Source organism: Mesoplodon densirostris, chromosome 2, assembly GCF_025265405.1.
Source record: "Mesoplodon densirostris isolate mMesDen1 chromosome 2, mMesDen1 primary haplotype, whole genome shotgun sequence".
NCBI classification, from domain to species: Eukaryota; Metazoa; Chordata; class Mammalia; order Artiodactyla; family Ziphiidae; genus Mesoplodon; species Mesoplodon densirostris.
Genome location: NC_082662.1, coordinates 47,694,596 through 47,719,729, shown reverse-complemented (window position 1 = coordinate 47,719,729; position 25,134 = coordinate 47,694,596). Strand labels below are relative to the sequence as shown.

Genomic DNA, 25,134 nt, shown 5'->3' with positions numbered 1-25,134 from the left:
AGCTCCGTTTTTCTTTCTCAAGATTGCTTTGGCTCTTCGGGGTCTTTTGTGTTTACATACAAATTGTGAAATTTTTTGTTCTAGTTCTGTGAAAAATGCCATTGGTAGTTTGATAGGGATTACATTGAATCTGCAGATTGCTTTGGGTAATATAGTCATTTTCACAATGTTGATTCTTCCAATACAAGAACATGGTATATTTCTCCATCTGTTTGTATCATCTTTAATTTCTTTCATCAGTGTCTTACAGATTTCTGCATACAGGTCTTTTGTCTCCCTAGGTAGGTTTATTCCTAGGTTTTTTAATTCTTTTTGTTGCAGTGGTAAATAGGAGTGTTTCCTTAATTTCTCTTTCATATTTTTCATCGTTGGTGTTTAGGAATGCAAGAAATTTCTGTGCATTAATTTTGTATCCTGCAACTTTTCCAAATTCATTGATGAGCTCTAGTAGTTTTCTGATGGCATCTTTAGGATTCTCTATGTATAGTATCATGTCATCTTCAAACAGTGACAGTTTTACTTCTTCTTTTCCGATTTGTATTCATTTTATTTCTTTTTCTTCTCTGATTGCTGTGGCTAGGACTTCCAAAACTATGTTGAATAACAGTGGGTGACAGTGGACATCCTTGTCTTGTTCCTGATTTTAGAGGAAATACTTTCAGTTTTTCACCATTGAGAATGATGTTTGCTGTGGGTTTGTTGTATATGGCCTTTATTATGTTGAGTAGGTTCCCTCTCTGTCCACTTTCTGGAGAGTTTTTATCATAAATGGGTGTTGAATTTTGTTGAAAGCTTTTTCTGCATCTATTGAGATGATCATATGGTTTTTATTCTTCAGTTTGTTAATATGGTGTATCACATTGATTTGCATACATTGAAGAATCCTTGCATCCCTGGGATAAATCCCAGTTGATCAAGGTGTATGATCCTTTTAATGTGTTGTTGGATTCTGTTTGCTAGTATTGTGTTGAGGGTTTTTGTATCTATATTCATCAGTGATATTGGTCTGTAATTTTCTTTTTTTGTAGTATCTTTGGCTGATTTTGGTATTCAGGGTGAAGGTGGCCTCATAGAATGAGTTTGGGAGTGTTCCTTCCTCTGCAATTTTTGGGAAGAGTTTGAGAAGGATGGGTGTTAGCTCTTCTCTAAATGTTTGATAGAATTCACCTGTGAAGCCATCTGGTCCTGGACTTTTGTTTGTTGGAAGATTTTTAATCACAGTTTCAATTTCATTACTTGTGATTGGTCTGTTCATAGTTTCTGTTTCTTCTTGGTTCAGTCTTGTAAGGTTATACCTTTCTAAGAATTTGTCCATTTCTTCCAGGTTGTCCATTTTATTGGTACAGAGTTGCTTGTAGTAGTCTCTTAGGATGCTTTGTATTTCTGTGGTGTCGTAACTTCTCCTTTTTCATTTCTAATTTTATTGATTTGAGTCCTCTCCCTGTTTTTCTTGATGAGTCTGGCTAATGGTTTATCCATTTTGTTTATCTTCTCAAAGAACCAATTTTAGTTTTATTGATCTTTGCTATTGTTTCCTTCATTTCTTTTTCATTTATTTCTTATCTGATCATTTTGACTTCTTTCCTTCTGCTAACTTTGGGTTTTGTTTGTTTTTCTTTCACTGGTTCCTTTAGGCATAAGGTTAGATTGTTTATTTGAGATTTTTCTTGTTTCTTGAGGTAAGCTTGTATTTCTGTAAACTTCCCTCTTAGAACTGCTTTTGCTGCATCCCATAGGTTTTGGATCGTCGTGTTTTTAATTAATTTATTTATTTTTGCTCTGTTGGGTCTTTGTTTCTGTGCGAGGGCTTTCTCTAGTTGTGGCAAGTGGGGGCCACTCTTCATCGTGGTGCGCAGGCCTCTCACTATCACGGACTCTCTTGTTGCGGAGCACAGGCTCCAGACGCGCAGGCTCAGTAGTTATGGCTCACGGGCCTATTTGCTCCGCGGCATGTGGGATCCTCCCAGACCAGGGCTCGAACCCATGTCCCCTGCATTAGCAGGCAGATTCTCAACCACTGCGCCACCAGGGAAGCCCTGGATCGTCGTGTTTTTGTTGTAATTTGTCTCTAGGTATTTTTTGATTTCCTCTTTGATTTCTTCAGTGATCTCTTGGTTATTTAGTAACGTATTGTCTAGCCTCCATGTGTCTGTGTTTTTTATGTTTTTTTCCCCTGTAATTGATTTCTAATCTCATAGTGTTGTGGTCAGAAAAGATGCTTGATATGATTTCAGTTTTCTTAAATTTACTGAGGCTTGATTTGTGACCCAAGATGTGATCTATCCTGGAGAATGTTCCGTGTGCACTTGAGAAGAAAGTGTAATCTGCTGTTTTGGCATGCAGTGTCCTATAAATATCAATTAAATCTTTCTTGTCTAGTGTGTTATTTAACGTTCATGTTTCCTTATTAATTTTCTGTTTGGATGATCTGTCCACTGGTGTAAGTGAGGTGTTAAAGTCCCCCACTATTATTGTGTTACTGTCGATTTCTTACTCTTTTATAGCTATTAGCAGTTGACTTATGTATTGAGGTGCTCCTATGTTGGGTGCATATATATTTATAGTTGTTATCTTCTTCTTGGATTTATCCCTTGATCATTATGTGGTGTCCTTCCTTGTCTCTTATAACATTCTTTATTTTAAAGTCTATTTTATGTGATGTGAGTACTGCTACTCCAGCTTTCTTTTGATTTCCATTTGCATGGAATATCTTTTTCCATGCCCTCACTTTCAGTCTCTGTGTGTCCCTAAGTCAGAAGTGTGTCTCTTGTAGACAGCATATATATGGGTCTTGTTTTTGTATCCATTCAGCGAGCCTGTGTCTTTTGGTTGGAGCGTTTAATCCATTCATGTTTAAGGTAATTATCGATATGTATGTTCCTATTACCTTTTCTTTTTTTTTTTTTTTTTCGCGGTACGCGGGCCTCTCCCGTTGCGGAGCACAGGCTCCAGGCGCGCAGGCTCAGCGGCCATGGCTCACGGGCCCAGCCGCTCTGCGGCATGTGGGATCTTCCCAGACCGGGGCACGAACCCGTGTCCCCTGCATTGGCAGGCAGATTCTCAACCACTGCGCCACCAGGGAAGCCCTATTACCATTTTCTTAATTGTTATGGGTTTGTTTTTGTAGGTCATTTTCTTCCACTTAGAGAAGTTCCTTTAGCATTTGTTGTAGAGCTGATTTGGTGATGCTGAATTCTCTTAGCTTTTGTTTGTCTGTAAAGCTTTTGATTTCTCCATTGAATCTGAATGAGATCCTTTCCGAGTAGAGTAATGTTGGTTGTAGGCTCTTCCCTTTCATCACTTTAAATATATCATGCCACTCCCTTCTGGCTTGTAGAGTTTCTGCTGAGAAATCAGCTGTTAACCTTTCGGGAGTTCCCTTGTATGTTATTTGTTGCTTTCCCTTGCTGCTTGTAATATTTTTTCTTTGTATTTAATTTTTGATAGTTTGATTAATATGTGTATTGGCGTGTTTCTTCTTGGATTTATCCTGTATGGATTCTCTGTGCTTCCTGGACTTGATTGACTATTTCCTTTCTCATATTAGGGAAGTTTTCAACTCTAATCTCTTCAAATATTTTCTCAGACCCTTTCTTTTTCTTTTCTTCTTCTGGGACCCCGATAATGCGAATATTGCTGCATTTAATTTTGTTCCTGAGGCCTCTGAGACTCTCCTCAATTCTTTTCATTCTTTTTTCTTTATTCTGCTCTGTGGCAGTTATTTCCACTATTTTGTCTTCCAGGTCACTTACCGTTCTTCTGCCTCAGTTATTCTGCTATTGATTCCTTCTAGAGAATTTTTAATTTCATTTACTGTGTTGTTCATCATTGTTTGCTCTTTAGTTCTTCTAGGTCCTTGTTAAATGTTTCTTGTATTTTCTCCATTCTATTTCCAAGATTTTGGATCATCTTTACTATCATTACTCTGAATTCTTTTTCAGGTAGACTCCGTATTGCCTCTTCATTTGTTTGGTCTGATGCGTTTTTACCTTGCTCCTTCATCTGCTGTGTATTTCTCTGTCTTATTTTATTTTACTTACTGTGTTTGGGGTCTCCTTTTCTTATGCTGCAGGTTCGTAGTTCCCATTGTTTTTGGTGTCTGCCCCCAGTGGGTGCATTTGGTTCAGTGGCTTGTGAAGGCTTACTGGTGGTGGGGACTGGTGTTCCCTGTGTTCTGGTGGGTGGGGCTGGATCTTGTCTTTCTGATGGGAAGGACTGCGTCTGGTGGTGTGTTTTGGGTGTCTGTGAACTTAGTATGATTTTAAGCAGCCTCTCTGCTAATGGGTGGGGTTGTGTTCCTGTCTTGCTAGTTGTTTGGCGTGGAGTGTCCAGCACTGGAGCTTGCTGGCCATTGGGTGCAGCTGGGTCTTAGTGTTGAGATGGAGGTGTGTGGGAGAGCTCTCACCAGTTGATACTACGTGGGGCTGGGAGGTCGCTGGTGGTCCAGTGTCCTGGAGTCAGCTCTCCCACCTTGGGGCTCAGGCTGTACACACGGCTGGAGCAGCAAGACCCTGTCAGCCCCTTGGCTCAGAAGAAAAGAAAGAAAAATAATAATAATAAATTTTAAAAATAATAAAGAAAAAATAGTAAAATAAAAGAAATAATAAAATAAATTTTTTAACAAAGAAGAGAGCAACCAAACTAATAAACAAATTTACCAGTCATAAGAAGCACTAAAAACTAAACTAAGATTAACATAAAAATCAGAAACAAATCAGTCGCAGACAGCAAACCCCAAGTCTACAGTTGCTCCCAGAGTCCACCGCCTCCATTTTGGGAACACTTGTTCAGGTATTCAGGTATTCAGGTATTCCACAGATGCAGGGTTCATCAAGTTGATTGCGGGGATTTAATCCACTGCTCTGAGGCTACACAGAAAAATTTCCCTTTCTCTTCTTTGTTCACACAGCTCCTGGGGTTCAGCTTTGGTTTTGGCCCCGTCTCTGCGTGTAAGTCGCCCTCAGGTGTCTGTTCCCCACCCAGACAGGAGGGGGTTAAAGCAGTGGCTGATTATGGCTCTCTTGCTCTCTCAGGCTGCAGAGAGCGAAGGGTATGGTAGTCATAATTGGAATTCAGGGCAGGCCTGCGGCGGCAGAGGCTTGACATTGCAGCAGCATGAGGCATGCCTTGTGTTCTCCCAGGGAAGTTGTCCATGGATCTCGGGACCCTGACGGTGGCGTGCTGCACAGGCTCCCTGGTGTGGTGTGGATAATGACCTGTGCTTGCACACAGGATTCTTGGTGGCAGCAGCAACAGTGTTAGCGTTTCATGCTTGTCTCTGTTGCCTGAGCTGATAGCCGCGCCTTGTGCCTGTCTCTGGAGCTCGTTTAGGCGGTATTCTGCCTTCTGTGGGCACACGGGGAAGGAATCCCTTCTCCTCTCGCACCCTGAAACAATGGCCTCTTGCCTCTTCGGCAGCTCCAGACCTTTTCCCGGACTCCCTCCTGGCTAGCCGTGGCGCAGTAGCCCCCTTCAGGCTGTGTTCACACAGCCAACCCCAGTCCTCTCCCTGAGATCTGACCTCCTAAGCCCGAGCCTCAGCTCCCAGCCCCAACCCGTCCTGGCGGCTGAGTAGACAAGCCTCTCCGGCTGGTGAGTGCTGGTCGGCAGCGATCCTCTGTGCGGGAATCTCTCCACTTTGCCCTCTGCACCCCTGTTGCTGTGCTCTCCTCCATGACTCTGAAGCTTCCCCCATCCGCCACCCACAGTCTCCGCCCGCGAAGGGGCTTCCCAGAGTGTGGAAACCTTTCCTCCTTCACAGCTCCCTCCCACTGGTGCAGGTCCTGTCCCTATTCTTTTGTCTCTTTTTCTTTTTTTTGCCCTACCCAGGTACGTGGGGGTTTTCTTGCCTTTTGGGAAGTCTGAGGTCTTCTGCCAGCGTTCAGTAGGTGTTCTGTAGGAGATGTTCCACACGTAGATGTATTTTTCATGTATTTGTGGGCAGGAAGGTGGTCTCCATGTCTTAACTCCTCTGCCATCTTGAAGGTCCCCCTGTCACCTTTCACTTTTATGTTATGAAGATATGCCTTCTTTCCTTCAGTCTCATGAAGCAACCTGTGTTAGCTTCAAACTTCTGCAGCTTCCTCATCTCTCTCAGCCTTCACAGAATTGAAGAGAGTTAGGGCTTTGCTCTAGGTTAGACTTTGGCTTAAGGGAATGTTGTGGCTGGTTTAATCTTCCACCCAGACCACTAAAACTTTCTCCATATAGCAATAAGCCTGTTTTGCTTTCTTATCATTTGTTTGTTCTGTGGAGTAGCACTTTTAATTTCTTTCAAGAACTTTTCCTTGGCATTCACAACTTAGCTAACAATTTGGTGCAAGACACCTACCTAGCTTTTGGCCTGTCTCGGCTTTCATCATGCCTTCCTTACAAGCTTAATCATTTCTAGCTTTTGATTTAAAGTGAGAGATGTGCTACTTACTCGTCCTTTCCCTTGAACACGTGGAGGCTATTGTAGGGCTATTAATTGGCTTAATTTTAATACTGTTGTGTCTCAGGGAGTAGGGAGACCTGAGGAAGGGTGAGAGACCAGAAACAGCCGGTTGGTGGAGTGGTCAGAACACAGACATTTATTGATTAAGTTTGCTATGTTATACAGACACAATTCTTGGTGCCCCAAAACAATTAAAATAGTAACATCTAAGATCACTTATCACAGATCACCATAACAAATGTAATAATAATGAGAAAGTTTAAAATATTGTGAGAATTACCAAAATGCAACGCATAGACATGAAGTGAGCAAATGCTGTTGGAAAAAGTGTTGATAGACTTGCTGGATGCAGGGTTGCCACAAACCTTCAATTAGTAAAACATGCAACATCTGCGAAGCACAGCAAAGCAAAGCACTATAAATCAAGGTATGCCTGTATTCTGTTTCTTACTAATATAGCCACTCCACCACCTTTACATGTGCATGATATATCTTTTTCCACCCTTTTATTTCAACCTCTTTATGTCTTTTAATCTAAAGGGTATCTGTTGTAGACAGTTGGATCACTTTTTAAAAATTCATTCTGCAAATCTCTGCCTTTTGGTTAGAGCATTTAGTCCATTTTCATTCCATATGTTGCTGATAGTTATAACTTAATATAATTATTTGATAAAACAAGATTTACATCTGCCATCTTGCTATTTGTCTTCTATGTTCTATGCCTTTTAATCCTCTAATCCTCCATTACTTCTCTGTTTTGTATTAAGTATATTTTCCAGTGTACAATTTTAATTCCCTTGTTTTTTCTTTCACTGTGTAATTTTTAAAGTTATTTTATTAGTGGTTGCCCTGTAGATTACAATTAGCATCCTGGTCTATAGCATTGTAATTCGAATTAATACCAACTTAATTTCAATAGTGTACAAAACATTCTTCCAATATAACTCTGTTCTCCACCCCCACCCCCCGCCTTTTGTGCTATTATTATCATATGGGTCACATCTGTATTCATTATAAGCCCGTTAACATGGTTTTGTAATTATTGCTTTGTGCATCTGTCTTTTAAATCAGATAGGAAAAGAAATGCTGCATTAACACTGTCTTTAATAACAGAATGATGAAAGGCCATGGAGGTGATGAGAATGAGGTTAATTCCACATTTGTGAATTTTTAAGAAAAAAATCTGTAAAAAAAAAAAAGCTTTTACTGGAAAAATATTTATTAAAATGTCAGTGTGATTAATTTATAAGTGGTAAAATTAATGGTGGGTTTTATTCTTTGCTATTCATATTTTCTACAATGAACATGTATTACTTATTTGGTAATTTAAGACAAAAACAAAGGTATTTAGAAACCAAATTATGTTACCAAGTGGAGTGGGATTCTTAAGTAAAATATACTAAGTATAATTTAACTTTTTTTTTTTTTACCACTGTAGGTGAGTCCCTACCTCTCTAATTCATTAGGTCTTCAAAAATCTATGTTTCTTTATATTTTACTAAATTATTTTAATTTTGAAATAATTCCAGGTTTACAAAAACGTTGCAAGAATAGCGCAAAAGTATTTTTGCAACTTTTCTGTAAATCTCAAATTATTTATATAACCTTTATATAAATTTGAAATTTTTATATAAATTTTATTCAGGTTCTTCAAATGTTAACATTTTATCACATTCTCTTTATTCTTTTTTTCTCTAAATATGAATATCCATGTATGTATAATGTGCATATGTATGTAAAAGTAAGTGTGTGTTTTTTTGTTGTTTTCTCTGAAATGTTTGAGAATAAATTAAAGACATGATATCCCTTTACCCTTAAATACTTCAGTGTGTATTTCTTACAAATGAGGATATTCTCTTATGTAACCTCAGTATATTATCAACATCGGGAAGTTAACATTGATCCAGTACTAAAGTCCTTTGAAGCCAAGAAGTAAAATTAAACAAATTAAAATTCCTGGTTCCAGATCTAATCCAGGATCACATGCTGCATTTAGTTGTTATGTCTGTCCAGTCTTCCTCAATCTTTTCTGACTTTGACATTTTTGAAGAATACAGGCTAGTTATTTTTTAGGTTGTTCCTCATTTTGGGTTTCCTCATGAGTAGAGACGGGATGCATTTTTGGCAGGACTGTCACAGAAATGATGTTGTGCCCTTTACAGTGCGTCCATTCAGGAGGCACAGGATGTTTGTGTCATTACTGATGATGTTAAAGGTCTCCCCCCACCCCCACCCAAGGAAGCTCTTAGCTTTGGGCAGGTTTTGTTTGTTTGTCGGCTTCTAAACAATAGCGATTTATTTCTCGTGGTTCTTGAGGCTGGAAGTCCAAGATCAGGGTACCAGCATGGTTGCATTCTAGTGAGGGTCCTCCTCTGGGTCACAGGCTGCCGTCTTCTTGTTGTGTGGAGAGCAGAGAGGGGATGCAGGCTCTCCTGTGACTCTCACAAGGGCAGTAATCCCATTTGGAGGCTCTTGGTTTTCATAGCTGCTGAGTACATTTAATGATTTCACACATGTTTGATCTGTTAACTTCCTGTAGAAATTAATGGTAGATATTTCATAGTAATGACATATTCCCATCATCCAACTGAATTCTATTTTTATATGCCTTAATTCTACTTTGATCCTAGGTTCATAAATTTAAGCATTTAACAAGTGCTTGATTTATTACAGATTATTATAGCGAGAACTGATGGAAAGTTTGGCAGTTACCCCACTGATAGTTGAAACTTTGCATGAATTATTTTTCTATTTAAAAATATGTTTTAAATACCTACTTTGTGTTAGGCACTAGGTTTTAGAGATACAGAAGTGGTCAGAAAACAGTCCTTGTCCCCATGGCTCGCTTGGTCTAGTGGGGGCAAACAGAATAAATCACAAATAAATGTAAAATTATATCTGTGAGTTGTGTTATGAAGGAGAAGTTCAGGATGGTAGGGGTATAAAATAATTAAAGGAATTTGACAATGTTTAGAAGTTCTGGAGAGGTTTTTCTCTGGAAGAGTTTAGAGCGTTTAAGAGTTAAGTAGGTTAAAGAGGGCAGAAGGCTGAGTTCAGGAATAGCGGCATCCCTGTGGAGATGGACAGAAGTAGATGGATTTGAGAGAAATACAGGAGGTCTGATCACTTAGTCTTAGGGGTGGAGATGGGAGAATAGGGTTTTAAGAGTGTGTCTTGATTTCTGGCTGTGCTGCCAAATGAATGTGGTGCCATTCACTGACGGAGAGAAGAGAGCCTAGCACTGAGGTTTGAGAAACTCCAGTGTTTGATGGCTAGGAAGGGGAGGATGTACCAGAAGAGGAGACAAAAGGAACTACAGACCCCAGAGGAGAACAGGGAAGCATGTTATCCTGGGAGGTAAGGGGAGGGAATCTAGCATACCAAGAAGAGGAAGCAGGCAGAAGGTCAGATATTCCTGAAAAGTAAGATGAGGACTGAAACATGTCCACTGGATTGAATGATGCAGCATTCAGTGTGGTGACCTTAACAATTGCTCCTTTGGGAGAGCATGAGAAAAGGGGCTGTAGGTGAAGGTAGATTTGATATTTGTAACAAGAGATTAAGAGAGTTCATTTTTGAAGAATGAGATGGGCTCACCTTCTGAGAGAGTTGGGATGCCACATTGATAAAAGCTGAGAATATTTCAGATAGTCTTGGTGAAAGATGTGATTACGAGAAAGAAATGTGGAATCCACAATCTTGGAATTAATGGCTACCAGTGATTAAGGATCTGCTTTGTGTTAAATTGAAAAATTTTTAAGTAGTCACTAATTATTTGTGTGTGTGTTCTTTTTTTAAACCATAATCCCTCTTTGTCAGAAGAATGATGAGAACGGAAACTGCTCAGGGGAAGGAATTGAATTCCCTACAACAAATTTATATGAACTGGAAAGCCGCGTTTTGACGGATCACTGGTCCATACCTTACAAGCGGGAAGAGTCACTAGGCAAATGCCTGTTGGCGTCTACCTACCTAGCAAGACTTGGTAAGTTCATACCTCAGGACACAGGAGGAGTTTTCGTTTTTTGGGTTTTTTTTTTTGATAGGAGGCCTGACTTTCATCTTAGCTCCTGTCATTGGCCATCTGTATTATCTTAGATCATTTACTCTCTTAGTCTTTGTTTATCCCCTGTGGAGTAAAAGCGTTGAATTAAATCAGCTATTTTCTTCTAGCTTCAATAGAGTTCAAGAGTCTTTAAAATATAATTGAAAAGCCTTATGGAAATTGAAGTTAACTTTTCCACAGAAACTTGGAACACTTTAGATTAAGGCTTAATGCAGTGGCTTTTTTTTTTTTAAAGAAAAGAAAGTAATGTTTATTTAATATTTTATGCTTATTAAGTTCTTGGCACTGTCATAAGTGCTTTTCAGATATTAAACAAAAGGAGTAATAAAATATCACTAGGTTGGAGAATAAGTATCAACATAAGGAAGCATCTATATTATAAATATATTAAAGAGAGAATAATAATTTATTTTTCATATTGAATTCATTTGTAAAATAAGATGAATTGGGCCAGTGTTTTGCAAATTTTTTTTCTCATTAAAAATGCATAGTTTACCATTGTGATTAAATCCAAGGCACATCAAAAGGAAATATTTTGACTAGCTTCCATGGTGCGTTTATGACTGGCTTCTCAGCAGCAACATTTATTGAGTGCCTTAGAGGATGCCGGTATTATGCTAAGTGGTAGGACTGAAAAAATAAAATGTGCTCCACAGTGTCTCCACTGATAAGCAAAATCTGTCATTGAGTTTTTCTTTTAAGTGTATTCCGAAGGATAATTTTACAGTGGATTCATTCATTCATTTAGCAAGTATTTATCACTTACTCTATGCCAAGCACAATTCTGTGCATTTTATTGCACAGAGTTCAGTTTGTTTTGGGGAAGAGAGTGATTTTGGCATTTATTGAGAATATTTGTGTTTTTAAAAGAGATGTTTAGGAAGACAATAATGGCTAATAAGTAGCTGCTGGTGGTGTTTGTTCTATTAGCTATTTAGTCAGATCATTGAAAGTTACTCTGATATGGAAACATGAGTTCAACCATTTCAGTTCTAATTAGTATTTACTTATTATACTATTAATAAATATATATTAATAATAAATATAAATGGATATATTATGCTATTAATTTAATACTGTTACTTTCTCAGCCTATTCCTTTATCAGAATGTATGTCTTCTGCTTTTAATAATTCCTTAAGAATCAAGGTTTCTATAATAACTTCCATATGTATGAACTTGGAATGATATATATGATTTCTGCAACTACCTAAAATCTAAATAAGGCATATTGTTTCATTTATTTTACAAAGGTCTTTCTGAGTCTGATGAGAATTGTAAAAGATTTATGGATAGGTGTATGCCTGAAGCATTTAAAAAGGTAAGAAAAATGTGCTGTGCTGATTTTTTTTGGGGGGGGGTGAAGGTGAACAGGCTTTTTGCTTTAGTTTTAGTTTTTTAATATGTGAGCCCAGTTTATGAATCCTGTACAACTGAGGCACGCTCAAAAATGAAAAAAGTAGCCCTGAATATGGGGCTCAGAAATGATTTATTTCTTCTATATTTAATTGTTTGCATGTCTTTGGTCGAATATAGCTTTTACTTCCTTCTATTTAACTGCTAAAGAATAGGTTAAGACTTACACTAGGAAATTAGACATCTTACTAAACTAAGGATTGTGGCACTTAGGAAGATAATATTTATTTATCAAAATATATCCCATTTTGTACTTACTAGTCTACTGAGACAGAAGCAGACGTTTAAACTATAGAAAGTTTAACTGGATTGAGTATTGTATCTGGCAAAATGGCATGTGGATGGCAGCATCTCTGTTGGAGCTAGACTGATATGCTTGCCTCCATTATGGTCACATCTCTTATAAAGCAATTTTTCTTAACAGTGAGAATAGAAGATCACAGGACTTCTGTTTCTGAAAGCAGTCTAACTCAGCATGGTTCCCTTTTCAGGACCTGAGTCCTGAATCCTCCAAGAGCAGGGACGATGTCACAGGCACTGTTGTTTTCCCCAGCATATAGCCAGTGCCGGGTGCAGAGAAAGAGCTCAGTAAATCTTTGTTGAATGAATAAATGAGTCTCCTGCTGTCTCATGCTTCTGGGTTTTGACATCCATTTTTTGTCTCATGCAAGTAAGTTACTACAACTACAGATGGATGAAGTTTGTATTTATTATAAAACCCAGTAAAATAAACATCATTTGCAAACTATTATCCCCATCTGCGTCTTGACAGACAGAATCTCCCTTGATTCAAGGCTGAAGACAGAACAAAATTAATTTTAGGAACAAAAATAGCTTCATCTTTGAAAAAAGGGAGAAATCTTTTAAAATTGTCATTTGGGCAGGGATTATAGAGAATCAAGATTTTTCTTCATTTTGGGTGAATTCATCTACCATTTTGTAGTTTTAACTTTTAAGAATTTTGTTAAGAATTATAGTAGTTTTTAAAAAAAATACCAGCACTTTTATAATGTAACATATTGTGACACCTATCATAATGTATGTATAAATTTGCAGAGAAAGAAAATTCAAGTTTATTCAGAGTCATGGAAAAGGGTTTATTCGTGTAAGGAAGGGATCTTTAGGTTGATGATCTTCAGATTCAGAGAGCCCTGGGTCAAGTCATTCCAGCAGCAAGTTGCATATTAGGAGTATAATACTCTAACTCTGTACAGAAATGCTTCAGAGGACTTTTATTTTATGCCCTCAGCTGTTTGTAATAGTATAATAAATGGTCAAGCGGTTGTTGGGGGTTTTTTCCTATAAAACTATGAGCACAAAGGTACCTTGCATTATGTTTAATGTCATTCAGTTCTTACAGTTTAGAGCTATTAAAAAGATTTCTCTAAACTAGAAGGGCTACAGAATTCTGTGTGCCTTTAGACTTGTGTTTCCTGGTATGATGACTCTCTCCCTACCTTCCCTGGGCTTTTCTCACAAGCTGCCCTTTTTTTTTGTTTTTTTTTTTTAAAGAAGTAAGAGTACAAATAATAAGCAATTGTGTGAATAAGGTGCACAAAAGGAGCTTTATTGTAATTTCTACTTTCTTCACCTTTCACTTTCAGGCCAGCCTGGATTCCTTTTTTTTGGCTGCGTTGGGTCTTTGTTACTGCACGTGGGTTTTCTCTAGTTGCGGCGAGCAAGGGCTACTCTTCATTGCGGTGTGCAGGCTTCTCATTACAGTGGCTTCTCCTGTTGTGGAGCAGGGGCTCTAGGCGTGTGGCCTTCAGTAGTTGTGGCATCCGGGCTCAGTAGTTGTGGCTTGTGGGCTCTAGAGCTCAGGCTCAGTAGTTGTGGCACACGGGCTTAGTTGCTCCGCAGCACGTAGGATCTTCCCAGACCAGGGCTTGAACCCGTGTCCCCTGCGTTGGCAGGCAGATTCCTAACCACTGCATCACCAGGGAAGTCCCCTGGATTCTTTTACTAGTATATTCAGGCAGGGAGAAACATCCAGGTCTGGCCATAGTGCACAGTTATGTTTAAACTTTGTGTGCCTCTTCCTCACACGGTGCTGCCTGTCTTGCCCCACCTCATCTGGAAGGTAGATGGAACTCCATTTTCAAAGTAAAAACTGAACACATGAGATGACAACAGAGGGAGTGGTGCTTAGTCCACATAAATTTTATGGTTGTCACATGAAGCTTCTTAAATCTTAATCTCTGTTTTATTACCTAATTTTTAAGCATAGGAAGAATATATAAGCAGGCAAAAGAATTCTTGCAAAAAATAGTAGCAAAAAATAGTAACTAATTGCCTTATATAGAATCAGTCTTAAGATTATTGTTCATTTGAGCAAATAGTGCAGCTAATTGCTGTAGAGAAAGTCTGGAACTGAGGTTTTCCTCTGCAGCTAAAGAAGTTTTGGCTCTTTCAGGGTCTTAACCCTCTCGGTAGGGGGTTCTCAGTGTGGCTAAGGTGAAATTTTTATAGCACAGTATTCTCCCTCTGAAGGGAAATCTTACAAAAACATGAAACCACTGTACCAATTTGCCATTATTTTATTAAGTGGAATCCTTTCATTTTCCCATTCCCTGTTTCGGCAGTTGTTCCTGAATTAGACTTCCCCAAGGACTTAGAAGGTCAAAGATTGGGGAAATCCAAAGATGATGATTTTAGATTCTTCTGTGTGCCTTTTCCTTCCTTTTTAACAAATCTAAGCTGCTATCTGAGTATAAAATGCACCATTTTTTATATTTAAGAAAAATAGCTGCAAAGTAAACAGTGTTACAGTGCTATTTTAGATTTGCTTAAACTTTTTTTAAAAATTGTATATTTCCTTAATACATACTAGAAAGGAAAACACAAGCAAAATAAATTGACAAGGTATTTCTACAATTTTCTTCACATTCAGAGCCCTGCTGCCATCTGGTCAACAGGTGGGAAGATGCAGCTCTGTTTCTGAGATATAAATAATATGAAAAGAATGTGCATGTTCAAACCATGAGATTTCTTAGATTCCAGGAATGTTGATTAATAATGACAGCCAAAATATATTAATAATAAAACCTCGCTAATACTTTACATTCGATATACCTTTTGATACTTGTAACGTCTCTGTGAAGTGGGTAGGAATGATCCCTCTTTTGAGATGAGAGAACTGAGTCTCTGGGAACTCTGGTAAATTTGTTCAAGACCACACAGCTAGAAAATAGTAGTACCGGAAGTGATCTCAGGTTCTTTCTTGTTGTTCACCACTTGACCTCCCCTAGTAATAATGAAAAGTAGAAAACAAACATTTTCTTTTAAACAAACTGTTTTATTTATTTATTTATTTATTTATTTATTTGGACATCCTGCGTAGCTTGTGGGATTTTAGTTCCCTGACCAGGGATTGAACCCAGGCCCTCGACAGTGAGAGCGTGGAATCCTAACCACTGAACCACCAGGGAATTCCCCAAACTGTCTTAATATAAGGGAATTAAAGTTCAAAAAAACAAAACTAAGTGTTGACTGTGAAATAAGTGGATAAGTAGATGGACTACAGCTCTGGGTCTTTTAAAGCAAGTCATCTGCATAAAAATAAGTATTATGGTAATAATCTCTTCATTAGTCAAGACTGAACTGATAACTGTAGATGTCTTTTCTTTCTTTTCAAGTAAGACTCTAAAGTGCCCTTTATGTTTTTATAGCTGCTGACATCAAGTGCTGTTCACAAGTGGGGTACTGAAATTCATGAAGGGATCTACAACATGTTGATGCTATTAATAGAACTGGCTGCAGAGAGAATAAAACAAGATCCAATTCCCACTGGTCTGCTGGCTGTGCTTACAATGGTACAGTATGTCTAAAATGTGTTTTGCTTTTGTTTAAAATACCTACTACCTTCTGACTTGTAATTAATAATGAGTGGTCATGATATTATCATTTAAGTTATTAACTTGACTGTTCTTGCTTTTTATTTTAAAAGCAGAACAACCATTCTGTGTTTTCAGTTTTAAAGAAATACCTTTCTACTTTTAAGCTTTCTCAGCTTTTAGAATGATTGAATAGCTTTCCTTTATGTCTCCCGGATTATTCGAATCACAAATACTGTCACATAGGGTGTTGATGTAGTTTGGTTTCTGGGCTTTTCCCCCGACTAGTAGCAGTAGCTGCATGAAGAAGGGGCGCTCGTGTTTTCCCTCCTAACTTCTGTCTTCACTGCCTTGTTGCCCATCTCTACTTGCGGCAGCCCTAGAACATCTGGAGCGTTGGCATCACCGTGCCTGGATCAGACCTCCCGTCCTGCTACCCCCTTCTCTTTCCCCACAGCAAACATTGAACAGAACAGGAGAGCACCACTTTGTTCCTCAGCACTGGCTAAGGCATATGTTTTGTTGGGATACTTGAAAGATTCCATTAATGAGAGAGTCCAAGCCTATATTTTTATCTTCTTTTCTAATGCTAATATGTGTTGCTATAGAAGTAGATAATAACAATGCTTCTCTGTTCTCTTTGAATCTAGGCTTTCAATCCTGATAATGAATACCATTTTAAAAACAGAATGAAAGTATCTCAAAGGAATTGGGCAGAAGTGTTTGGAGAGGGAAATATGTTTGCTATTTCACCTGTATCTACTTTCCAAAAGGTAAACATAGTTTTGTTTCATCCTTTTATAGATAAATGTATTGAAAAAGATTTTCTCTGCTACAATAATGGCAATTTACATGGAAGGATTAAAACAACCTATGAAAAATGACAAATACTCCATATGGTTCATAAAATTGCTTAACATTTTTTTCAGCTATTGGATATTTTTCCATAGCTGTTAATTAACATCATGAAGAACTTTAGAGATTTGAAATAATGTGTGGTGAAATGAGAAATGACTGCATGACATGAAAAGTGCCCTATTTATTGAATTACCAGAACCCCAGTTTAATGAGTGTCCCAGTTTCTTAGAGATGTTTGAGAAGCTAGAGCATTTGAAATCATTTGAAACGACTAATTATTCCCAGAAAATAAAATCTAGTAGTTAATCTCATGTATAATTTTCTTTAAACTCCGTAAGCTTTAAAGCTTTTGTTTTTTTCTAAGCACAGACCAACATCCTCATTTTATATTTAAAGGCGTACGAAGTGCCAATAACATTATACCCACAAAGAGTACATAATTCAGACAATTTGTTGATCAAACACTTTGGTTTTTGAGACACGTTTGAAAGAAGTCAATGTAGTAGATAGAAAACTTGTCCATTGATTTATCTAGAAGGCAGGGGTTCAGTTCAGCAATCATTTATTGAACATTTGCTGTGTGTCTGGCATTATTCTAGGTTTTGGAGATATAAATAAATAGTTCCTGCCCTTAGTATAAAAAGTAATAAGACATGGCTTCTAACTTACAGCATAGTGGAGGAAATAGGAAAAAAAAAATCACAGTATAACAAACAATAGGTGCAATTATAATAATAAGTACTATGTATGGAATAAGGGGAGGGAGTTGCCACCTTGGAAGGTCGGGCAGTACTCTAGAGAGGAAATGAGAGCTGAGTGGAAAGTACTGTGAGTATATCCTGTGGAATTTAGTCCCCACAGCAGCTCTGTGAGTTATGTACTATTTTTACCCCCATTTTGTAGATGAGAAACTGAGGCACACAGAGGTTAAGTACTTGCCCAAGTTCACAAACCTGTTTATAGAGGGGACCTATGCAATCTAGTGCCATAGTCTGCATTCTTTATATACAGCCTTGCCTCCCAAAATACTAAAATCTTATCTTCAGTTATGTTGTGAAGATTAAATGACAAATGTATATAAAAACACTGAACACAGTGGTTCACTTTAGTAAGTACTCAGAAAATGTTCTTTTTCTCCTCCCCCCAATTTACATATACAACCTTGGAGACCCAGAAATGTTGTCTCTTAATTTCTTCTCGTTACCACAAAAGGAATTATCTCTCCTGCAAATGCCCTAGATCCCCTCTTCTTCCCTCTTGCCTTCTCAAGCATTTTATGCCTTAGCATTTCTATTCTTTCTTTGGTACCCTCAATTTTTTCCCCTTTATCAGATTATTCCCATTGTGTATAACAGAGTCTAGTATTTTCCCATCTTTAAAAATTCTGCCCTGGATACCACTTCCATCTCTAGCTTCAGCATTATTCTCTATCCCCCTTCACAACCAACCAGATGAAAGAATCCATATCCTTCCCTCTCAGTTACTCTTTTAGTGGTTAGTCTAAAATTTTAACTTATTAATTAGACAAAACCTAAATTTCATCAGTAACTTTACCCTCCTCTGAGGAGTACTTGAAAACCTTAGACTGTTTTTGTGTACTCACTCCTCACCTGACTCATTATCCTTTTGTCTTTATTGTGCATTGTCTTAGTCCTCTCCTGTATTGTTTTATCCCCTCAAATAGGTACAGTCATCATTACCTTATACAGTGTTTTGACTCAGCCCTATTTATATGCTATCTCTTTGTGTACCATTCCTTCTGTATTTCAGACCTTCCATTGGGATGATTTTTCTTCTTCCTGGAGTGCATCCTGTACAGTGTCCTTTCATAAGGGGTCCATTGGGAATTGAGTCTTTGTTTTTGATGGCTTAAACTTGACTTTATTTCCTGTTCCTTGAAGAACATTTTCACTGGGTTTTAAATCCTAGATTGACATACATTTTTCTGTCAAAATGTCAAAGCTATCATTTCAGTGTCTTCTGGCTTTTTTTTTTTTTAATTTATTTTTGGCTGCTTTGATTCTTTGTTGCTGTGCGCGGCTTTCTCTAGTAGCAGTGAGCGGGGGCTACTCTTTGTTGCAGTGCGCCAGGCTTCTCATTGCGGTGGCTTCTCTTGTTGCAGAGCACAGGCTGTAGGTGCGTGGGCTTCAGTAGTTGTGGCTCGCGGGCTCTGGAGCACAGGCTCAGTAGTTGTGGCCCACGGGCTTAGTTGCTCCGCAGCATGTGGGATCTTCCCGGACCAGGGCTCAAACCCGTGTCCCCTGCCTTGGCAGGAGGATTCTTAACCACTGCGCCACCAGGTAAGCCCTGTCTTCTGGCTTTGAGTATTGTTATTGAAAGTTGATTGTTGGTCTGACTGTTGTTCCTTTGTAAGAAGTCTTTTTCTTCATGGCTATTTTATTTCTTTTTGATAGTTGGCAATTTGACTCTCACTGCAATTAACTGAGGTATTCTTTTTGTTTATTTTGCTTCAGATCATTGCATTTTCGAATCTAAGGATTTATATCTTGTAGCAATTCTGGAAAATTCTCAACCATTACCTTTGTAAATATTGCCTCTTCCCCATTAGTCTCGCTTCCTCTAGAACTTTGATTGGATACATGTTGGACCTTCTCATTCTGTTCTTTTTTTTATATATATTTATTTATTTATTTGGCTGCACCGGGTCTTAATTGCTGCACATGGGATCTTTGTTGCGGCATGCGGGATCTTTAGTTGCAGCATGCAAATTCTTAGTTGCGGCATATGGGATCTAGTTCCCTGGCCAGGGATCGAACCTGGGCCCCCTGGATTGGGAGTGTGGAGCCTTAGCCACTGGACCACCAGGGAAGTCCCTCTCATTCTGTTCTTATGTCCCTTATTCTCTTTCATATTCTCCATCTTTCTGTCTTCTTGTACTGCATTTCTGATAACATTTTTTCAGATCTGTGGTCCAGTTCACTAATTTTTTTTCTATTTGTATCCTGTAGGCTATTTAACCTATTCATTAAGTCTTTAATTTCATTTATTATATTTCTCATTTCTATAAATTCTCATTGGTTCATTTTTGACTCTGCTTATTTTTTATTATCTCATGTTCTTGACTCATATTTTCAATATCCTCCTTGTTTAATGCTTAACTTATATGTTTAATGCTTAACTTATAAGCATATGTCTGACATCTAAAAGCTGGTCTGATTCTGCCAGCTTTAACTCAGTTGTTTTGTGTATGTATGTATGTGTATAGAAAAACATTTTTATACGTATTTTTTTGTTTTCCTGTGAACTTATGTTTCTTGGAATTTAATCTAAGAAGATTTTTTGAGGCCTGAGTTGAAAGTTCTTTCCTCCGAAAAAGATTTACTTCTTCCAGATGCCTGGGGATACTACGATTTGGGAATACATTCTGAGCTTAAGGTTTTTCAGACCATAAAGGCAGTGTGAATTGGAGCAGCAAAGCCATGTGAGGGCAATTTTGTGGTTATAAATTCCTGGAGAATTTTTTTCTTCTCACAATCCAGTACCACAGTCAAGGTAGGCAGGCTTCCTTGTTGTTTCCCTTACACAGGTAAGTTTATTTCAGTTCATCTTACACTCAGGATGTAGCCCTTTGTGTTCTTGATTTATGTGACAAATTCTTCTTAGTCTCTGAGCCCTGTCTTGGCTACGTGTCCTGCTTCTCAGCCACTGTAAGGCTGTGAAAACAGAAGCTAGAGGTCTCCAGAGTTCCACAGATGCCAACAGCATGAAAGCTGGCCTCACAGTTTGCTTACCTCACAGGATTTCTGCTTTCTCTTTTTTTTAAACTTCTGAGCACTTTGTGTCAACTCAGCTATATATTTTTAAAGTTTTTTTTTAATGTTTTTATCCAGTGGTGTTAGTTATTTTCAGCTGGAGAGATGTTTGGGGTCACTAGACGGAACTCTCCATTAACTCTTCAAGGCATTCCATTCTGCCTTCTTTTTCCACCACTCCACTGAAACAGCTCTTGTTAAGACACCAACACCTTCATGTTTCTAGATCCAGAGGAAATGTCTCTCAACCCCGTCAACAGGAATGGTCACAGTCAGTTTCTCCCTCCTTGAAACTTCCTTCCTACAGTCTCTTGCTTTCTGCCTGCCCCTCAGCCACCTTTCCTTTCTTGACTCCTTCACCTCTACCCAACTTTGATCCAGAGTACTCTCTCTAAGAAATATCTTCCATTCTCATGGGTTTAAATGCTATCTTTGTGCTGACGGCCCTCTGCTTGGGCCCTCTGTGGCCCAAACCTCTTCTCTGAGCACAACAGACTTGAAGAGCCAACTGTCTCCTCTTGGTTGCCACACAGACATCTCAAACTGTGCCTAAAACAGAACTTCATTATGTCTTCCCAACCTTCATTCTTCTCTCTTTCAGTAAATGGCATCACCACCTACCTACATGCTCAAGCCAAAACATAGGAATCAGCCACGATTCATCCCTTTTTCTTATTCCCCATATCCAGACTGTAAACAGGTCCTTTGATTTAATCTCACATAGATTTTAAGTTGACTTCTCTCTGTTTCCTCTGCCACCATCCCACTCCAAACACCATCATGTCCTACCTAGTTACTGCACTCGTCTTCTCCCTGGTATCTTTACTTTTCACTCTCTCATTCACCCATTCCATTCCATTCTCCACATAACTGCAAAACGTCCCCTTAAAACATAAAAGGTATCATTTTCTTGCTTTAAACACCTCTGTTGCTTTCCTTGTAATCACAGTCTACAAATTTCTGCATCATCTGGCTTTTCCTGTTTCTACAGCTTCATCTGTACCATTCTGTCCTTCACCCCGGCTCCCAGCTGGGAGAGTTGCCTCTCAGTTTTTCAAACAAGGTAGGCTTTTCTGCCTTTCCCAAACAGGACCTTTCCCATTCCAGCCTCTGCCTGGACTATTCTTTGAATGGCTAAATCTGTCTCATCCTTTAAGTTCCAGATTAAAGACCACCTCTTCAGAGAGGTTTTCTGTGACCACCACTCTGAACAGAGTAGGCTCCTTTTTCATTTGAAGATCTTTTGTTTTTCCTTTTGTGGAATTTAGCACAATCTGAATTATGTGTTGGTTTGCTTGTCTTTATTGATCCTGCTAGGATATGAGCTCTGTGAAAGCACGTACCACATCTCTTCTTAGTCACTGTTCTGTATCCAGCCACTAGAACATTATTCAGCCCCTAGAACAGTGAATGCTTAAGAAAGGAAAGGAGGGAAGAAAAGGAGGAGAAAAAAAGAGCTTACTCTAGGACAGTAATTAATGGTACAGCTAGGACTAAAACTTTAATTTCTTCATTCCTGATTTGCTACTGTTTTTTTTTTTTTTTTACGTTACGTGGGGCCCTCACTGCTGTGGCCTCTCCCGTTGCGGAGCACAGGCTCCGGATACGCAGGCTCGCCAGCCATGGCTCACAAGCCCAGCCGCTCTGCAGCATATGGGATCCTCCTGGACCAGGGCACGAACCCATGTCCCCTGCATCGGCAGGCGGCCTCCCAACCACTGCGCCACCAGGGAAGCCCCGATTTGCTACTCTTTAAGTTAATTTAATTCCTAAAATATAACTCTCTTAGAAAATTTAACTGAAGTTATCTTGTACCTCAGAGAGCTTAAACAGCTGATCTCAGCTACCCAAAACACATAAATGCTTCGTATTGTAGCAATTCCATCAAAATACAGACTTACTCCTGCAACTGTTTACAGTAATGTCAAAGAATCACGTTAAGAAACATTTGAGGAAACTTTGAAATATTTTTTAAATTTTAATTTTTTTCCAACTTTTGATTTAGGATAAAAGAAATATGAGGGTTAGTAGGGAAGTTTTTGTATTGCCATCTCAATTTCTATTTTCTTTTCTCATAGGAGCCTCATGGATGGGTTGTGGATTTGGTAAATAAGGTATAAAGCTTTTATTAATATGATCATGTTTTCCATTTTCTAATGAGATTTCCTAGAGTTTGTTGTTTTACGTAGGTGACAGCTACAGAGAATAATCAGATAGGTTTTACAGTTTCTTCCTCTTTTTTATATGTGCTGTTTATACGGATAAATCTCAGCTTTAGGGCTTAGCACATCTCCTCTAGTATATCACAGGAGCATTGGAATTATTTTTGTGATGACCCTTAAGACCAGGATTATAGAGCACACTGATAAAGCAGAATGTGAGCTTTAGTTGCTTGCTTAAACTATTAAGGTATAGCATTTTAAAATTAATGTATACCTTTTTTCATCTCAGTTTGGAGAATTAGGTGGATTTGCAGCAATCCAGGCCAAGCTCCATTCAGAAGATATAGAACTTGGGGTAAGTTAAACCACTATATGTCCAGTGTGGAAGTTCACTTTATCTGGGTTGCTGTGTAACTCAAGGGACGTGGTCTAGACAAATTAAATTAAATGTTAAAGTTTAAGTTAATCTTTACAGGAGCAGCTTCCATGTTTCTGATAACCACTGAAATGTTTACTGTTAATCAAAATAAGCAAATTTCAGTGTATGGTGTTTGGTGTTTTTTTTCACCACACTAATTTCTCTTTCTGATATTTTTCTCTTAACTACTAACTTGTAGTGGTTCCATGAAGTTATCTTGCTATTTAGGGACAGTTGCTATATGTGGCAAGTATATGTGTACATAACAATTTTATGCCTCAGATAAGTCAGAAGTTGTTTCATAGTACCAGAAACAAATAAAACATTTTATTTTAAGATTGTTTAGTCAGCTTTTTGGTGTTACAGAGATTCATAGATAACAAAGGCTATAACAGGAGCTTAGAATCATCCCTCAGGTGCAATACCATTATCTTTCATGTCAACTTCATTTTCTCAAATTTAACCTTGTGATAAGGGGAATAACTTAATCTTTAATTTTTCACGGACTGCTGACCTGTTTGTAGCCGAGAGCACTTTATTCTGTTCTCTAGTTAATTAATCATTCAGTTATAAACTACTTATGTACTTGCCATGTAGAAGACACTGTGCTAACTACTGTAAATTGATCAGAGCAGAAAATGATGTGGTAAAATAATATACCTAAGTGGTATAAATTGTGCTTACAATAGCAGTTATTTCTGTGGGACCATGACCAATCACCTAGCTCCCTTGGTCCATCTTTGCATGAGAGCAGTAACAACAGTCAATGAGAGAGACTGGTGCTGTGGTTGTTAATAGACTATTTCTTGCTACCCAGTGTTTATCCTTAAAGATCAGATGTCTGCCAGCTCATAAATACTTCTCCTGACACTGATCAGAGGCCTCTTCTCCCTCCCTGACTGTTAACTAGGTTGTTAGGCTGTCATTTTGATCCCTATTAAATGGATCAAGTATGTTAGAGAGGACTCTTGACCTGGAAGATAATAGTGACTTAAAAAGCAAGACAAAACAAAACCTGTTCAGATACAGGGCTTTATCCAGCTTGCTTGTTTCTCAAGAACTGGCTATATAGGTCATTGGGCAGTATTAGAAATGAACTTCATTTTTTAAAAAGTTTAAATAAAACACTAATTTCCTGCAGAGTTAATTTATTTAAACAAACAAACAACGAAGCCCAAAGTTTCTCCCCTACTTGGATGAAAATTGGCCAAAGATGGATGCATAGGAATCTGGGCTTGCCCTCATTATTATCAAATGTCTTGAAGCTAAAGATACCTCCAAGATTTTTCCCTTAGGTCAGACCATTTTTCAGACAACTGTGTTGTTTGTTGCAGTTGATGTAAAATTAGATTGTTTAGGTTGTATTGAGAAGATGGTAGAAATTCAGGCATAGGAGAAGGAGATTGCAAGGACTGAGGCTCTAATTTGCAAACAGGTACAATTAAAATTTCACAGTAAGGGCTTCCCTGGTGGCACAGTGGTTAAGAATCCACCTGCCAATTCAGGGGACATGGGTTCGAGCCCTGGTCTAGGAAGATCCCACATGCCGCAGAGCAAGTAAGCCCATGCACCACAACTACTGAGCCGGCGAGCCACAACTGCTGAAGCCCATGCACCTAGAGCCCATGCTCTGCAACAAGAGAAGCCACTGCAATGAGAAGCCCACATGCCGCAACGAAGAGTAGCCCCCGCTCGCAACAGCTAGAGAAAGCCCGCGTGCAGCAACAAAGACCCAAGGCAGCCCAAAATAAATCAATAAATGTTTTTAAAAATCACAATAAATGTCTGATTTCTGACCAGTTAAGAAGGTGACTATGTCCCAGAATAAATTTAGGCTGTGTTATAAGACTGAGTACAAGTGAATGTCATCATTTTACATTTATATTTACATATTTTTGGATTTGAAAAATACTGGGGAAAAAATCATTCACAATCTGTCAGTTTAAAATACCTGTACAAAGTAAGAAGGGAAGGTTTCCTGTCCTCCACCCCACCCCAACACATACATTTACCTCCTTAGGTCATGGTTACCCATATAACGTATAGCCTTTCTGAGTTTTTCCTAAGTTTATGTAAAATATAGCTGCATGTTCTCTCTTTCTCTTTGAGACCAAATTGTAATCAAACTATACCTAGTAGCATACTTTCATATAACATTATATCATGGACATCT

At 38.5% G+C, this 25,134-nt stretch overlaps 1 protein-coding gene across 4 annotated transcripts in view; it reads left to right on the top strand.

Moving 5' to 3' along the window:
* Positions 1–25,134, top strand: part of USP24 (ubiquitin specific peptidase 24) — a 154,997-nt gene that overhangs the window by 32,436 nt on the left and 97,427 nt on the right. For 3 of the 4 annotated variants that reach the window (XM_060089865.1, XM_060089863.1, XM_060089862.1), the window contains exons 2-7: positions 10,256–10,421; positions 11,755–11,822; positions 15,586–15,729; positions 16,401–16,523; positions 22,460–22,495; positions 22,833–22,898. In XM_060089865.1, coding sequence (XP_059945848.1) covers positions 10,256–10,421; positions 11,755–11,822; positions 15,586–15,729; positions 16,401–16,523; positions 22,460–22,495; positions 22,833–22,898 — 603 coding nt within the window. The remainder of the gene's footprint in view (positions 1–10,255; positions 10,422–11,754; positions 11,823–15,585; positions 15,730–16,400; positions 16,524–22,459; positions 22,496–22,832; positions 22,899–25,134) is intronic. The other variant, XM_060089864.1, reaches the window with a different exon arrangement.